The sequence below is a fragment of the Entelurus aequoreus genome, linkage group LG10, assembly GCF_033978785.1.
Source record: "Entelurus aequoreus isolate RoL-2023_Sb linkage group LG10, RoL_Eaeq_v1.1, whole genome shotgun sequence".
NCBI classification, from domain to species: Eukaryota; Metazoa; Chordata; class Actinopteri; order Syngnathiformes; family Syngnathidae; genus Entelurus; species Entelurus aequoreus.
Window position 1 is genome coordinate 4067652 of NC_084740.1, and position 18694 is coordinate 4086345.

The window sequence follows — 18694 nt, forward strand, 5'->3', positions numbered from 1 at the left end:
AGCTTGTTTACATCAACAATAATATAGTCAATTATATTCAACAATTAACATTAAATAGGGAACTTTATCTTCTATCTTAATTACTGACAAAGGAAATTTATAACAACGCCTATACTGGCTCTCCTGCACAATCTAAACCTAAAAACGTTTTTAAATATTGTAAAAATATTTCCATGAAAAAAGACAAATATTTTTTTTAAATGGTTTGAATAAAAATACATTATTTGTTTCAATGTTTGAAGTGAAAATATATTTTAATTTTTTTTTTATTCAAAACATCATTAGCTTAAAAACAAATGTTTACAAAATAATAATATTGTTTTCATAGAAACTACAATCGCTTCAACTGTATTTTTAATTTAAAAAATCTAAATACATTTCTAGAAATTCATTTAAAAGAAAGATTTTATGAAGTGTTTTTAACGCTTTATTTTTATGTGAAAAAATATCAACACATTTTTAAATGGAAAGATAAATACTGTTGTTAAGAAGTGTGTTTCAAAAATACAACACAACTTTGAATGCATGCTTCACAGACAGTGGGAAATTGTACAACTATTTTCAAACATGCTAATTTCCCATTCCTCTTGTACAAAAGATTGTTTCTGTAGCGCCCTTTTATCCCCCTGGATTTGAAGGGGTCATTTGATTATTATGAAGAAGGTTGTTTGGGGGATGTTACTAAGAACTAACTTACTAACTCAGTAAAGCAGCGTAACATTAATCAAAGAAAGTGTGTGCAAATCAGCGCCCAAAACAGGACCAGAACAGAAGGAGCACAATACCTCAAAGACAAATATGTACCATGGCCCAGATCATTCATTACACACCACAACACAACAACACAAAGACCACACAACAACTTTACAACACAACATTAAGACACAACACAACAACATAAAGACACAACACAACACTACAACAGAAAGACACAACACTACAACATAAAGACGACAACATTAAGATACAACACAACAACAGAAAGACACAACACTACAACATAAAGACACAAGACGACAACATAAAGACACAACACAACAACCGAAAGACACAACACTACAACATTAAGACACAAGACGACAACATAAAGACACAACACAACAACAGAAAGACACAACACTAAAACATAAAGACACAACAGAACAACATAGAGACACAACAACATAAAGACACAACAGAACAACATAGAGACACAGCAACATAAAGACACAACACTACAACATAAAGACACAACAGAACATAGAGACACAACAACATAAAGACAACAGAACAACATAGAGACACAACAACATAAAGACACAACAGAACAACATAGAGACACAGCAACATAAAGACACAACAGAACAACATAGAGACACAGCAACATAAAGACACAACAGAACAACATAGAGACACAACAACATAAAGACACAACAGAACAACATAGAGACACAGCAACATAAAGACACAACAGCACAACATAGACACAGCAACATAAAGACACAACAGAACAACATAGAGACACAACAACATAAAGACACAACAGCACAACCTAGAGACACAACAAAATAAAGACACAACAGAACAACAGAGACACAGCAACATAAAGACACAACAGAACAACATAGAGACACAGCAACATAAAGACACAACACTACAACATAAAGACACAACAGCACATAGAGACACAACAACATAAAGACACAACACTACTACATAAAGACACAACAGAACAACATAGAGACACAACAACATAAAGACACAACACTACAACATAGAGACACAACAGAACAACATAGAGACACAGCAACATAAAGACACAACACTACAACATAAAGACACAACAGCACATAGAGACACAACAACATAAAGACACAACACTACTACATAAAGACACAACAGAACAACATAGAGACACAACAACATAAGACACAACACTACAACATAAAGACACAACCGAACATAGAGACACAACAACATAAAGACACAACAGAACAACATAGAGACACATCAACATAAAGACACAACACTACAACATAAAGACACAACAGGACATAGAGACACAACAACATAAAGACACAACACTACTACATAAAGACACAACAGAACAACATAGAGACACAACAACATAAAGACAACAGAACAACATAGACACAGCAACATAAAGACACAACAGGACAACCTAGAGACACAACAACATAAAGACAACAGAACAACATAGAGACACAGCAACATAAAGACACAACAGGACAACCTAGAGACACAACAACATAAAGACAACAGAACAACATAGAGACACGGCAACATTAAGACACAACAGAACAACATAGAGACACAGCAACATAAAGACACAGCAGAACAACCTAGAGACACAACAACATAAAGACACAACAGAACAACATAGAGACACAGCAACATTAAGACACAACAGAACAACATAGAGACACAGCAACATAAAGACACAACAGAACAAGATAGAGACACAACACAACAAGATAGAGACACAACACAACAAGATAGAGACACAATGTTTAAAATGGTTGCCAGCTAACCTAACCTAACTAAGCAAAAGAGAAAAGAGTTAAATGTCATCTATTCCTCGGATCCTGCGGGCCAGCTGCACGTCTTTGTTGAACAAGGTGACCCTGTTGGCGTGTAAGGTGCACAAGTAGGCGTCGGACAACACCATGACCAGGAAGGCCTCAGCTGCCTGTAAAGACCACCTGCTGAGCAAACATCTTCACACCTGTCACACCTGTCACCTTTACCTCATGCATGGCCATCAGAGCCATCACCTGCCACCTGAGAGACCCTCTGCCCAACTTCTGACACACCTCACGGACCTGGGGGGTGATTGTTTAAACTTCAGGATCGGTGATCACAACACGCCATGGTAATACCTCACCAGGCGACAGAACGGCGCTTTGGGGATGAGAAGGTTGGTCGTCCTCTGGTACTTTCTGATCTCCTGCAGGGCCCTGGTGCCCGGACGAAACCTCCTCCTCCTCCTGGGAGGTGCTGGGGGATACATACGTTTGACAAAGCACACTCAAGATGGCGTCCTCGCCACTCGCATCGGCTCACCGGGCCCTGGCAGGCGTGAAGTGGAAGGGGTCGGCTGTGACGGCGGTCGTGACGGTGGCTGTGACGGCCGCCGTGACGTCAGTCGTGGCAGCGGTCGTGGCGGCGGTCGTGGCGGCGGTCGTGGCGGCGGTCGTGGTCGTGGCTGTGACGGTGGCTGTGACGGCCGCCGTGACGGCAGTCGTGGCGGTGGTCGTGGTGGTGGCTGTGACGTCGACGGCTGTGGCTGTGGCTGTGACGTCGACGGCTGTGGCTGTGACGTTGACGGCTGTGGCGTCGACGGCTGTGGCTGTGACGTTGACGGCTGTGGCGTCGACGGCTGTGGCGGGCGACGTCTGGGGGCACTGCCTTTTCTCCGGCTGGATGAGGCGCCATGATGCATGATACTGCTGCCAGGAAAGGAAATGTCATGTGACCATCATGTGACCATCATGTGACCATCATGTGACCATCATGTGACGGTGATCATCATCCACCTCTTCAGACCTCTCCATTGTTTTCCATGATAATGGCCATCATTCCATCAACACTAATTCACTGATTCCTTTCTGTTATTATTTTTTCAATCCATCACCTGCGGCTTCTGTTTCACTTTCAGTCTGACGTGTTCTCTTCAATGTGTTGTCATGGAGATCAAAGACCGTCAGAGAGCTGTCAAATGACAACAATAATAAAGTGTTACGGTATCATTTCATAATGACAACGTCAACATAAACATGACACTCACTATATTAAAACTAGGGCTGCAATAACTAATCGATTAAATCGATTAAAATCGATTATAAAAATAGTTGCCGATTAATTTAGTCATCGATTCGTTGGACCTATGCTATGCGCAGAGGCTTTTTAAAAATAAATTTAAAAAATTATTTTATTATTTATTTTTTATAAACCTTTATTTATAAACTGCAACATGTACAAACAGCTGAGAAACAATAATCAAAATATGTATGGTGCCAGTATGCTGTTTTTTTTTTTCAATAAAATACTGGAGGATAGAAATGTAGTTTGTCTCTTTTATCCGATTATTAATCGATTAATAGAAGCAATAATCGACAGATTAATCGATTATCAAATTAATTGTTAGTTGCAGCCCTAATTAAAACAATGCTATACAATTAGGGATGTCCGATAATATCAGACTGCCGATATTATTGGCCGATAAATGTTTTAAAATGTAATATCTGAAATTATCTGTATCAGTTTCAAAATGATCGGTATAGGTTTCAAAAAGTAAAATGTATGACTTCTTAAAAGGCCGCTGTGTACACGGACGTAGGGAGAAGTACAGAGCGCCAATAAACCTTAAAGGCACTGCCTTTGCGTGCCGGCCCAATCACATAATATCTACGGCTTTTCACACACACAAGTGGTTAACAGCCATACAGGTCACACTGAGTATAAACAACTTTAACACTGTTACAAATATGCGCCACACTGTGAACCCACACCAAACAAGAATGGCAAACACATTTCGGGAGAACATCCGCACCATAACACAACATAAACACAACAGTACAAATACCCAGAAACCCTTGCAGCACTAACTCTTCCGGGACGCTACAATATACACCCCCCCGCTACCTCCTACAGCCCCCCCAACCCCGCCCACCTCAACCTTCTCATGCTCTCTCAGGGAGAGCATGTCCCAAATTCCAAGCTGCTGTTTTGAGGCATGTTAAAAAAAAGAATGCATATATGCAATAATAAATATGGCAGTGCCATGTTGGCATTTTTTTCCATAACTTGAGTTGATCTATTTTGGAAAACCTTGTTACATTGTTTAATGCATCCAGCGGGGCATCACAACAAAATTAGGCATAATATTGTGTACATTCCACGACTGTATATATCGGTATCGCTTGATATCAGAATCGGTAATTAAGAGTTGGACAATATCGGAATATCGGTAAGGCTGAAACGACGCGTCGACGTAGTCGACGTCATCGGTTACGTAAATACGTCGACGCCGTTTTTGTGCGTCGACGCGTCGCATAATGACGTCACACTACCGTCATGGCGAAGCGCAAAGCAGACGATCAAAGAAGACGATGCGAGCGGTGCGAGCGAGGGGGGGAAAGCATGCCAATAGTGTGGGAGTATTTCAATAAACGGCCTAATAATGTTGTTGTATGCACACTGTGTCGAGCGGAAATGGCCTATCATAGCAGCACAACGGCTATAAACGAACATTTGAAAAGAAAACCATCAACTAGTCAATCGTCCGCGCGAGCATACGTTGTCATCATTACACAAAAACATGAATGTGTCATTTGTATCTGCTAGGGGTGTAACGGTACGTGTTTTGTATTGAACCGTTTCGGTGCGGGGCTTTCGGTTCGGTACGGCGGTGTACCGAACGAGTTTCTAAGCTAAAGTCTTAACAAGCTGCTTTGCTCCGTCTGCCTCTGTCTCAGCACGCAGCATTGTCCCACCCACACAACCATCTGATTGGTACACACGCAGCATTGTCCCACCCACACAACCATCTGATTGGTACACACGCAGCATTGTCCCACCCACACAACCATCTGATTGGTACACACGCAGCATTATCAGCCAATCAGCAGTGCGTATTCAGAGCGCATGTAGTCATCGCTTCAGCGTGGAGCAGATAGGTGTTTAGCAGGTGAGCATCAGGCAGCAGACTCTCCCCAAATGATAATAAACACCTCCCAGTCAACTACTAGTAACATCACTATGAGCCCGTTGACCTTCTAGAAACTTAAACTGCAGCTCAGCTCGCTCGCAATCCTGGCTTGAGGTGAAGGCTAATTAGCTCTCAGTTCCAGCCACATCGACCCCTTCTGAGCGCCTATTTTCAGCTGCTGGGAATATTGTAAACAAGAAAAGAACCAAAGCATGTAGACATGCTAACCTTTCTTCATTACAACTGTTAGACACTCACTGGAATGAGTAGAATTGGTTATTGTGTACTGTGTTGGACTGGATGTTTATTTTGCACATTTTAAAAGCAATACTTAATGTTTACAGTGCTCCAGAATATTTAGATTGGCACTTTTTTGTATTGGATGTTTATCTTTATTTTTGCACATTTTAGCAAATAAGCAATACTTTCACTTTTGTTGAAATGTTTACACTGTTGTTACAGAATATTTCGTTTTGCACTTTTTTGTATTGGATGTTTATCTTTATTTTTGTACATTTTAAAGCAAAAAAAGCAATACTTTTACTTTTGAAATGCTTATACTATTGCAGAATATTAAGATTTGCACTGGATGTTGACTTTTATATTTGCACATTAAAAAGCAAATAAGCTACTTTTAATTTTGTTAAATGTTAAAAGTTTTAAATGTTTACATTGTTACAGAATATTTAGTCATGTTGTTGTCAATGTTGACTGAGTGGCCATACTTCTTTTTTTTTGTAAATAAAAGCCATGCCTTTTGAAAAAACGGGCCTACATTTATTTTTTCATCTTCATTTTGAATAAAAAAATAATCGGCAAAAGGAAAAAATAATCTATAGATTAATCGAAAAAATAATCTATAGATTAACCGATTAATCGAAAAAATAATCTATAGATTAATCGATAGAAAAATAATCGTTAGCTGCAGCCTTAAATATCGGATATCGGAAAAAAAGGCATTATCGGACGTCTCTATGTACAGTATACATAATAATATAATAGTCTAGAACAGGGGGGTCAACCTCCTTTTCACAGAGGACTAGGGATGCACAATTCCGGGAATATTCAAAGTTGGAAACTTTCCATGGGAATTAACGGGAATATATGGGAATTAACGGGAATGAATGTGAAATTAATGGGAATAAACATTGAATGCAACATGCTAGATCTTGCAACATGATTATTAGCTAAAACAACCTGATTTAATGCAAATTGAGTATAATTTCAACCCTGCACTGTGCATTCCTCCATCACATGTGCAGTGCATTCTTCCATCACATGCCCAGATAATTGCCAGCATGCTACACACTACAGCAGGGCTATTGAGGCCACACTAGTATTTGAGCCCAAGGACTTCATCCAGTCAGGTAAGTGTTGATGGGGTAAATATATTTGATCTATGGTATTTAAGTGTAATAGAGGTGTAATTGCTTGTTACTGTATGAATGTAGACTACTCCAGCAGACTTACACTCAAGCTAGCTAGCTGTTCCTGTACTTGTTCAATGATTTTGGGAACAATATCTCTAGCTAGCTAGGTTTATGTACCACCACAGTCTCATAATGAACCCAAAATATTTCTCCCTTAGCCGTGATGCTAATTTTCTCTATGTTAAATCCCATTCATTTATGCTAACAACGTTAGCGATCCGAATTGACCTTTTTTGTGATGTTTAAAGTTCAACTAAATCAAAAGGTGTAGTTTCCTCTGCCTTCTGTTCTGCTAGCCATTCTGTTGTCATACAAGAATGTAGCTTATAGTTTGATTTAGCATGCAGATTGACTGTTCATTTATTCACTTAACCTATTTCTATTCATTTGTCCATCAGTAAATTATTTTTAAAGACTTCTCCAATTGTTTAGCTGACTATTTACTGTATATCTGTGTGTGGCATCGCATTAGTGTTTTACAAGCTTCTCATCTTATTCTACAGAATAAGATGGACGGCGTCCAACTTTGAATAATCAAAAAATTGTCAAAATTTCCAAACTTCCCGAGCTTAACTTCCCGTGGTAAATTACCGGAAAGTTTCCACCCATTTGCAACCCTACCGAGGGTCACATGGCAGTTATGGCGTACAATAGTGAATAATAAATGAATATAAATGTCTAAAGATTCACCTTGTGATATTATTTAACACACAATTGCCCAAAATCATTCTAATCTTTTTACATACTCTGTAAGAAAAAGTCTGTAGACTGGCAGCTCAGTCGCCAGAATTTGATGGTAGACGTTACGCTGGGGTTTTATTAAAAAGTACATTACTGTAAATGGAAAAACGGTACCATGTTTTTTTAACAGTAAAATTCTAGCGACAGAGAAGTTGTTTTTTTATGTATACCGTCAAATCTATTGTTATTTTTACAACGTACAATTAAATGGATAACTTGCTTCGAAATCATAAGTCAATCAAATATTTATTTTTATTTTGTAATCTGTGATAATATACTGTGTTAGATTATTAGGAAACACAAAACTAATAGTTCATTTTTATTACAGATTATAACTACTTTCCAACATAAATTCATACAAATGTAACTGACATTATATTATTACAAAAACAACATTATTATTACAGATTGGGGTTGTCCCGATACCAATATTTTGGTACCGGTACCAAAATGTATTTTTGATACTTTTTTGTATATGTATGTTTGTACAGTGAATGTACATGTACAGTATGTGTATGTGTATGTTTGTACAGTGAATGTACATGTACAGTATGTGTATATGTATGTTTGTACAGTGAATGTATATGTACAGTATGTGTATATGTGTTTGTACAGTGAATGTACATGTACAGTATGTGTATATGTATGTTTGTACAGTGAATGTATATGTACAGTATGTGTATATGTATGTTTGTACAGTGAATGTACATGTACAGTATGTGTATATGTATGTTTGTACAGTGAATGTATATGTACAGTATGTGTATATGTGTGTATGTACAGTGAATGTAAATGTACAGTATGTGTATATGTATGTTTGTACAGTGAATGTAAATGTACAAGAGATGCGCGGATAGGCAATTATTTAATCCGCAACCGCATCACAAAAGTCGTCATCCACCCGTCATCCACCCGCCATCCACCCGAACCAACACTTTATCAAAACCACACCCACCCGCCACCGGCCCATCGTTATATATCTAATATAGTGAGTTTAAAGAAAGGAGACTGATCCAATGCAGCAGAGACATTCAATGCGTGCCACGCATTGAATGTCTCTTGCAGTTGCAGCAAGCAGAACGATGCTTTTAAGAAGTTAAAAAAATGTTTTATAAAGACTTGGCCTATATTTTCGTTAGCTAAAAAAAAATTTCTGAATTTATTTCAATGAATATTAACTTGTTAACGTTATAATGCTCAAATAGGGACGAGGGCGGGGTGCACAGTGAAACAGTGAACAATTTTGCGACAAAGATGAACCTTTATTGATTGATCTGCAGCCATGACAAAATGTCAGACAATCTCCATTGTCAACGACAGGCAGGAAAATAAAGATAAACACATAGAACTATGTTGTAGGCATAGGCATAGGCTCATACCTTTTTAAGTTGAAATAAAAAAAATAAATAAAAAATGTGCCTCATAAGCCTTAGGCTGTCAATCACGCGCACAAACTTAAATTATACAACATATGTATGGCATCCCTATTTAAACAAAAATAAATAAAATAAATAATAATAATTGAATTATAATGAAAATAGACAAACAAAGCAGGCTAAATAGTCTTACATTGTAGCCAATCGGAGATGCGCTTCACTTGAAAGCGAGGCCAAATAATTAACACAAAGTAGTATATCTCCAATAGAAAAAAAAACACAATAAACAACGCAATTGCCTTAATTCCTTTGCATTGTAGTGCGCCCAAACAACACGTAACCATCACAATTATTCAGCTGACCCAACTCAATATAGGTTAGACATGGGCTTATTTGGTATAGCCTAGGTAACGTAGACTAATTCCTTTAACATATCCAACCGTATGTCTACTTACTTTTTTTTTTGTTAGCACTATGCAGGAATAAAATGGCATCTACAGTGCCAGGATTCAGGCGAGAGCGCCTGGCCTCTAAAATGCGCCCTGCTGCGCTGAAGGAGCGCTCACTTGTGGCACTCCATTGTTGCTGGGACGCATAGGATTCTCTTTATACATTTACTACGTATATATATTTCCGAATTGGCTCAACCGCCACCCGCCCGAATCTATTTAAAATCTATTTTTTTCGTCATGCATCCGCCCGACCCGCAGCGGACTCCGCGGGTGTGTCCGCAAACCGCGCATCTCTAATATGTACAGTATGTGTATATGTATGTTTGTACAGTGAATGTATATGTACAGTATGTGTATGTGTATGTTTGTACAGTGAATGTGTGTGTGGATGTACGAACTTTGAGTATGTAGGTATGTACTGTATTTGTGTATGTATGTGGGAGCGTAGGTACCTATGTATGTGAATGTATGTATGTGAGTATATGTGTATTTGGATGTACAATATATTTGACTCCCAGTGTGTGTGGGAGCCAGAGTACGGCCCCAGCCACCCAGAGAGCCCAACCCACAAACAGCAGGTGTGGTGCCCAGGGAACCAGGGACCACCGGCCCCACACAGCCGGGCCGGCCAGCGACAGGAACCCCAGAGCCCGGCCCACCGCAGACAGACGCACCCGGCAGAGGACAAGGCACGAGAGAAGCAGGGGACAGCCAGACCTCAAGCCAGCGAGAGACCACACCCCACACGGGAAGAAAGGCGGGACGCCCCGCCCGGGGGGCCCAGAGACTCCCCGCAGCCGGACGGGAGGACCGCCCCACGCCCCACCAGCAACCGGGCCCCCATGAGCCCACATCCCACCCCCGGAGAGCACAGCGCGGCCCGCACATATATATACAACAACAAATCCATACACAGGCCGACGGGACAGCGATCAAGTCCCGGCACCCACTGCCCACTGAGAACCAGCCGATCTCCTCCCCCAAGCCCCACAGGTCCGGCCGCGCACCCCCGTCACCCAGGGACAACTCCCAAAAAGCCCACCCCAGACGACGGCTTGACACCGGGCGCGAAGGGCGGCGCGGCAGGGCGCAAGGACACCCCAGGCCCACACCCGACAAGCCAACCAACATGACAATAAACGAGTATGAAGCCGGCAAGTTCGTCAGCCCCGACAACCACCACGCGCGCTCGCTGCCACCAGTCACAACATCAGCCACCCCCCTGCACCAGACCCAGCAGCCACGGGCGCCCACACCACAAACAAACGGCAGCAGAAACAGCAGATGCAATACCCCCAGACAGCCAGCACCACTCCATCAAATCAAAGCGATAGAAAAAACTGCGACCGGCAACCATACGCCAACAGGATCACGGAGACCAGCCAGCGCCAGCCCGCCCGAGCGCCAACATGCAAACAAGAGACATTAACACCTCCCCCACCAAAAGACCCCACCACCCCAACCCAAACCCGCTCAAACACAGCACCGCCCAAACAACCGAGACACAGCATCTAGACCAGACATGGGGGCTGCGCCGCCACCGCATCAGGTCACCAACAGAGACCCCACAGCGCAAGGTCGGGCCACACGGGCACGGACCCCACCCAACAGGAAGCGAGACCCGCGCAACGCCACACACAAATAAATAATAGATTTCAAAAATACTAAAAAATAATAATAATTATTATTATTATAATAATAATAATAATAATAATAATAATAATAAATGAATAAAAGCCTCACACCCTCAGCGAGGTCTGTGAGTCTGCCAAATATATTTTCAATTGATCGTGACTCCGATAGACAACTTATGTTTGTTCATTCTGGGCTATGAATTTGCTCTTCCTAGGCATATTTTGAGAGACCATTTTGTTAGTTCAAGGTGATGATTAGTTGAAGTGACTGCCATCTTAAAGGCCTACTGAAACCCACTACTACCGACCACGCAGTCTGATAGTTTATATATCAATGATGAAATCTTAACATTATAACACATGCCAATACGGCCGGGTTAACTTATAAAGTGACATTTTAAATTTGCCGCTAAACTTCCGGTTCGAAACGCCTCTGCGGATGACGTATGCGCGTGACGTAGCCCGGCGAACACGGGTATGCCTTCCACATTGAAGCCGATACGAAAAAGCTCTGTTTTCATTTCATAATTCCACAGTATTCTGGACATCTGTGTTCGTGAATCTGTTTCAATCATGTTCATTGCATTATGGAGAAGGAAGCCAAGCAAGCAAAGAAGAAAGTTGTCGGTGCGAAATGGACGTATTTTTCGAACGTAGTCAGCCACAACAGTACACAGCCGGCGCTTCTTTGTTTACATTCCCGAAAGATGCAGTCAAGATGGAAGAACTCGGATAACAGAGACTCTAACCAGGAGGACTTTTGATTTGGATACACAGACGCCTGTAGAGAACTGGGACAACACAGACTCTTACCAGGATTACTTTGATTTGGATGACAAAGACGCAGACGTGCTACTGTGAGTATGCAGCTTTGGCTTTTTTTTGCGTATGTACGTAACTTTTTTTAAATATATAAGCTTTATGAACCTTGGGTTAGGTGAACGGTCTTTTGGGCTGAGTGATTGTGTGTGTTGATCATGTGTTTGAATTGTATTGGCGTGTTCTATGGAGCTAGGAGCTAGCAGAGGAGCTAGGAGCTAGCATAACACGTACCGTACCGTACGTGCGCGTCACGTACGTAACTTTTTAAAAATATATAAGCTTTATGAACCTTGGGTTAGGTGAACGGTCTTTTGGGCTGAGTGATTGTGTGTGTTGATCAGGTGTTTGAATTGTATTGGCGTGTTCTATGGAGCTAGGAGCTAGCAGAGGAGCTAGGAGCTAGCATAACAAACACGCAGGTGTTATTATGCAGGATTAATTTGTGGCATATTAAATATAAGCCTGGTTGTGTTGTGGCTAATAGAGTATATATATGTCTTGTGTTTATTTACTGTTGTAGTCATTCCCAGCTGAATATCAGGTACCGTGAGTATGCAGCCTTGGCTGCTAAACATTCGATAACTTGACCGTATGTGCGCGTCACGTACGTAACTTTTTAAAAATATATAAGCTTTATGAACCTTGGGTTAGGTAAACTGTCTTTTGGGCTGAGTGATTGTGTGTGTTGATCAGGTGTTTGAATTGTATTGGCGTGTTCTATGGAGCTAGGAGCTAGCAGAGGAGCTAGGAGCTAGCATAACAAACACGCAGGTGTTTTTATGCAGGATTAATTTGTGGCATATTAAATATAAGCCTGGTTGTGTTGTGGCTAATAGAGTATATATATGTCTTGTGTTTATTTACTGTTGTAGTCATTCCCAGCTGAATATCAGGTCACCCTCGGGTCTCACAGCATCTTCCCTATCTGAATAGCTTCAACTCCCCACTAGTCCTTCACTTGCACTTTACTCATCCACAAATCTTTCATCCTCGCTCAAATTAATGGGGAAATTGTCGCTTTCTCGGTCCGAATCTCTCTCACTTCATGCGGCCATCATTGTAAACAATAGGGAACTTTGCATATATGTTCAACTGACTACGTCACGCTACTTCCGGTAGGTGCAAGCCTTTTTTTTATCAGATACCAAAAGTTGCAATCTTTATCGTCGTTGTTCTATACTAAATCCTTTCAGCAAAAATATGGCAATATCGCGAAATGATCAAGTATGACACATAGAATAGATCTGCTATCCCCGTTTAAATAAAAAAAATTCATTTCAGTAGGCCTTTAAGTTCTGATTGGCTCTTATTTTGTAAACATTGCTCATGTGCTTTCTCTTTATTTTTCTAACTATTTGAAGTTAATTAGTTTGGTGGATTCCTCTTGGCTGTTGTGTAGCACTTTGGAATTAATTGATGAAAAATATTTGTCATCATTACTACAAAATAAAACCTATCCACTCAACGTTTTTTAAAATGGGGTAAATATTAAGATAATTATGACATATTGTCCTAATATTAAGAAGTTGACCGGAAGTGAATGTTTACTGCTTTTAATAAACTATAACTTTCTTAATATGATACAGTGTTGGCGCTGGGAATCTTCAAAATGGGGGTCCCATCAAGTCATAAAAATGGGGTCCCACAGCAAATTTTTGGGGTCCCACATTTTTGTAAGCATTTTGAAAACAAATGATAAATGTATGCATTATGTTGTGTTTCTATGTTGTGTTTTGGAAAAAGGTGGTCATAAATGTAACTTAATTCATTAAAAAAATAACACAAAAGAAAACAAATGCAGTGTTTGTGATCGATAAAACTTTCGGCGATCCAAATTTTAAGAAACTGTACCGGAAAGTGCATTACCGTATTTTCCGCACTATAAGGCGCACCGGATTATCTTTGTTGTAGCGGTGTAGCGTGCAAGGACGGGAGTGGAAGAAGTGTCAAAAGATGGCGCTAACTGTTTTAATGACATTCACACTTTACTTCAATCAATAATGGGGCAGCATCTCCTCATCCGGAAACCACAACGCCGGAATTGTGTCCCAAGAAAAAACGTCCGACCGGAACTCTAATAACTAAAGTTCCTTGGGTGAATAATGGTAACTCACTACACCGGTATGTTTTAGCGCTTTCATGACAGATATAAGTAACAACTTTACACTACTTTATATTACAAATGGCACTAAAACATTTACGACTAAAACATTTTGATAGATTTTTGAGTGCCGTGTATAGTGTTCTATATTTTCAATGGAACATTTAAAATGTTGGTGTTGTTTACTTGAGACTTATCTCTTATGTTTGACTGCCATCTACTGGTCACACTTATAATTACACCCTGTACCAAATAAAATAGTGTAGCGCCCCCAGAAGAGTTGGTACCAATGTTCCCTCTAATTTTTCATGTGTGTGAGCAAAGGCAAAAACTCCCTGAGCATTCAGTGGAGCCCATGTGAGCAACATCAGACGTGCACACTGTGGCTACACCAGCAGCACACCTAAATAACAAGTTTCATCTCCATCAATCCATCCATTTCCTACCGCTTGTCCCTTTCGGGGTCGCGGGGGGTGCTGGAGCCTATTTTAGCTGCATTTGGACAAGTCCCCACCTCATCGCAGGGCCAACACAGATAGACAGACAACATTCTCTTAATATTATAATCAAATGACATCAGTCATTTCCATGAGGTTATTTTCTAATATAAGTGTTTAGGCCCACTTACAATGACAATAACAAAAAATATTGTTTTTCATGTACTTGTATTGTTTGTCTGGGTGGAGGTCCTGCTTTGAAAATAATTTGTACCCCTTTCAGACATTGCATTTAGTTCCCATTAAAACATTCACATGTTGCACAATAAGATGTAAGCAGGGGATCATGTGTACATTCCTGCAACTTCCTGTTTGTAAAAAATATATTTTTATTATTATTTATTTAATATACTAACAGCATTTCATGATTAATATTTATAAATTAAGATTCCTAATAAATGACACAAGAATAAGCACACATTTGATTGGTAAATCATAGTGTAACGACCTGGAATGACACTTTATGTGTGGTGTTGGAGTTGTCCGACTTTTTGTGTGGCTGTAAACGCATCACTGGCTAAGTGCCATATGTGCATGTGTTGGCGCAAGTGAGAAAGAGCGAGCGGCTGCTGTTGATATAACAAAGTTGCTTATGGTCTGGTTTGTACTGCAGAAAATGACCACTTTTGCTGGATATCATTTTTTTTACTAATGTTTTGTTGATGTGTTTATGGCCGACAATAAAGAGTTTTGCTCAGTAAAGTGATGGATGGAATTCATGTCCTCAAAGCGTCTCGACAGACGTTACAATATTTGAACAATGATGACGAAAACTGTTTTCTCTGTAGTGTCCGTGTGTCGAAGAATTTGTTATTTTTTTATTAGATTTTGTGCGTGGCATAGATTTGCCGTGCGCAGAGGACGCTTGAGCAGTGCGCCATTGCACAGGCGCGCACCTTAGAGGGAACGTTGGTTGGTACTGCAGGGAATTATGGGTATTTGTTCTGTTGTGTTTATGTTACGTTGCGGTGCAAATATTCTCCCAAAGTGTGTTTGACATTGTTGTTGGGAGTAGTTTTCACAATATGGCACATATTTATGACAGTGTTGGCGTTGTTTATAGGCCATTTACCATGAATTGATTAACGTGGACCCCGACTTAAACAAGTTGAAAAACTTATTGGGGTGTTCCCATTTAGTGGTCAATTGTACGGAGTATGTACTGTACTGTGCAATCTACTAATACTAATAAGTTTCAATCAATCAATCAATCAAACCACCCTTAGTGTGACATGTATGGCTGTTAAGAATGCCCTTCATTCATTTGTACATAGGGTGTTCATAAATAATATGATCATTGAAATTGTCTATTTTCACTCCTTCCAACCCTTCAAAAACATTTAGGTGGGTAATTGTAAATCAATTCATCTTTGAAATGTGACACACAAAAGATACACTTTGCTAGCATTTGCTAGCTTCTCACACACTTACACAAAGAACACTAAGCACATTGAAAACTACATCCACGAAATGATGTCCTTTAACAACCATACGGTTGTACTAAAGTTCTGTAAGTGACATAATAATAATATCAATAATATTAAATCAATAATGACGGCGGTATTGAGTTAACTTACCTCTTCTCCGCAGGCCGGAAGAGACCGAAAATGAGCGCGCAAAAAGACGAACTGAGCGGAAAACCCGCAGGAAATGACGTCATAGTAACAGGAAATGACGTCAAGGTCGTGTCAAAGTTCACCCCGTAAAGATAACATAAACATAGCTTTTATTATGTTAATAGTTGCTGTCTGTCGAATACAATAAAGAAACAAAAAACAATACGTAATAATATCCTGCAACAAAATGTTACTGTGACTTCCTTAATACTAAAAGTACCAAAGTGAGTTATGGATCAAATTAAATATATTTTGATGCTTTATCTGATTAGGTCAATTTAAGGCTTGATATGAGACATCTTACAATACCTGATTTTATATATATATATATATATATATATATATATATATATATATATATATATATATATATATATATATATATATATATATATATATATATATACATATATATATATATATACATATATATACATATATATATATATATATATATATATATATATATATATATATATATATATATATAAATATTATAGATCATATATTATATGTAATATATATATATATATATATATATATATATATATAAATATTATAGATCATATATTATATGTAATATATATATATATACAATATACATTATATATATACATATGTAATATACATACATGTATAATATATATACATATATAATATATATATATTATATACATATATATATATTATAGATCATATATTATATGTAATATATATATATACAATATACATTATATATATACATATGTAATATACATACATATATAATATATATACATATATAATATATATATATAATATATATAATATATTATAGATAATATATGTAATATAAATATACAATATTCATTATATATATACATATATAATATACATACATATATAATATATATATATTATATATGTATATATACATATATAATATATGTACATATATAAATGTATATATATAATATGTATATAATATATATATATGTATATATACATATATAAATGTATATATGTATATAATATATATTTTTAATATACATATAAAATGTATATTATATAATATATACAACAAAAATATAATATATATTATATATAACATTTAATATATGTATTATATAATATGTATATATATATATGTATAATATATATATATGTATTATATATATATATGTATATAATATATATACATATATTTATTTATATATATATACTATATATATATATTATATATACCGGTATGTATATATATTATGTAATAAATGTATATAACACATATATATGTATATAATATATATACATATATATATATATTATATATGTATATAATATATATACATACATATTATATAATATATATTGTATAATATATGTTATATATATTTTTGTTTTATATGTATTTACATATAATATATATATATATATATATATAGTGTGTATATTAATGTATGTATACCAATAAGAGGCAGGACAACTTGTTAAACAGTGTGTTGTCTGAAATATGAGATGGAGATTAACAAAATAGTTTAAACTTTAATAGACAATATGAGATTGGATAGCAACATTTAGCTCATGTTCTGACAAGCTCATTTAGCTTGTTTGGGTTGAGTAATTATGTTCCTGCACACATTATCCATTATACATACATATATTATGTATATAATATACAGTACAGGCCAAAAGTTTGGACACACCTTCTCATTCAATGTTTTATTTATTTTCATGACTTTTACATTGTAGATTGTCACATCAAAACTATGAATGAACACATGTGGAGTGTACTTAACAAAAAAAAAGGGAAATAACTGAAAACATGTTTTATATTCTAGTTCCTTCAAAATAGCCACCTTTTGCTCCGATTACTGCTCTGCACACTCTTGGCATTCTCTCCATGAGCTTCAAGAGGTAGTCACCTGAAATGGTTTTCACCTCACAGGTGTCATAGTTTCGACGGCTTCAGTGACAATCTACAATGTAAATAGTCATGTGTCAGGTTCAAACACTGATGACATCTATTAAACAAGACAAGAAGCAAGGAATCATGCAGAGACAAGAGTTCAATTTGGCTCAATGAGGAGAGACGTTTGGGGCTGCACACTCAGTTACAGTCTCCCCCCACGCTTCAAGGTCCAGACCCACGTGCTCCTCTATTTATTTGGGAGGTCCATCACTGAGGCTGCTTCTGAAGGAAGGGGGGGGGGGTCATTTCAGCAGCCCCAGTTAGACACATCCATCCATCCATTTTCTGCCGCTTGTCCCTTTTGGGGTCGCGGGGGGTGCTGAAGCCCATCTCAGCTGCGTTGGGGCGAAAGGCGGGGTACACCCTG

The 18694-nt window shown here is 38.2% G+C and overlaps 1 protein-coding gene across 7 annotated transcripts; it reads right to left on the bottom strand.

Annotated features, from left to right (window-relative positions):
* Positions 1-415: 415 nt before the first annotated feature.
* LOC133658167 (histone H3-like centromeric protein A) lies at positions 416-16413 on the bottom strand. 7 transcript variants are annotated; one of them, XM_062059867.1, is made up of 6 exons: positions 16341-16413; positions 3635-3711; positions 3064-3446; positions 2885-2997; positions 2748-2822; positions 416-2689 (listed from the first exon to the last, which is right to left on the bottom strand). In XM_062059867.1, exons 3-6 carry the CDS (start codon positions 3440-3442, stop codon positions 2561-2563), a joined length of 696 nt encoding a protein of 231 aa, XP_061915851.1. In that variant the 5' UTR covers positions 3443-3446; positions 3635-3711; positions 16341-16413; the 3' UTR covers positions 416-2560. The 7 variants fall into 7 exon arrangements, with proteins under 7 accessions (XP_061915851.1, XP_061915852.1, XP_061915849.1 ...); XM_062059868.1 differs by having other exon boundaries at positions 3064-3449; positions 16341-16401; XM_062059865.1 differs by lacking the exon at positions 16341-16413 and having other exon boundaries at positions 2880-2997; positions 3064-3449; positions 3537-3685.
* Between the last annotated feature and the right edge of the window lie 2281 nt (positions 16414-18694).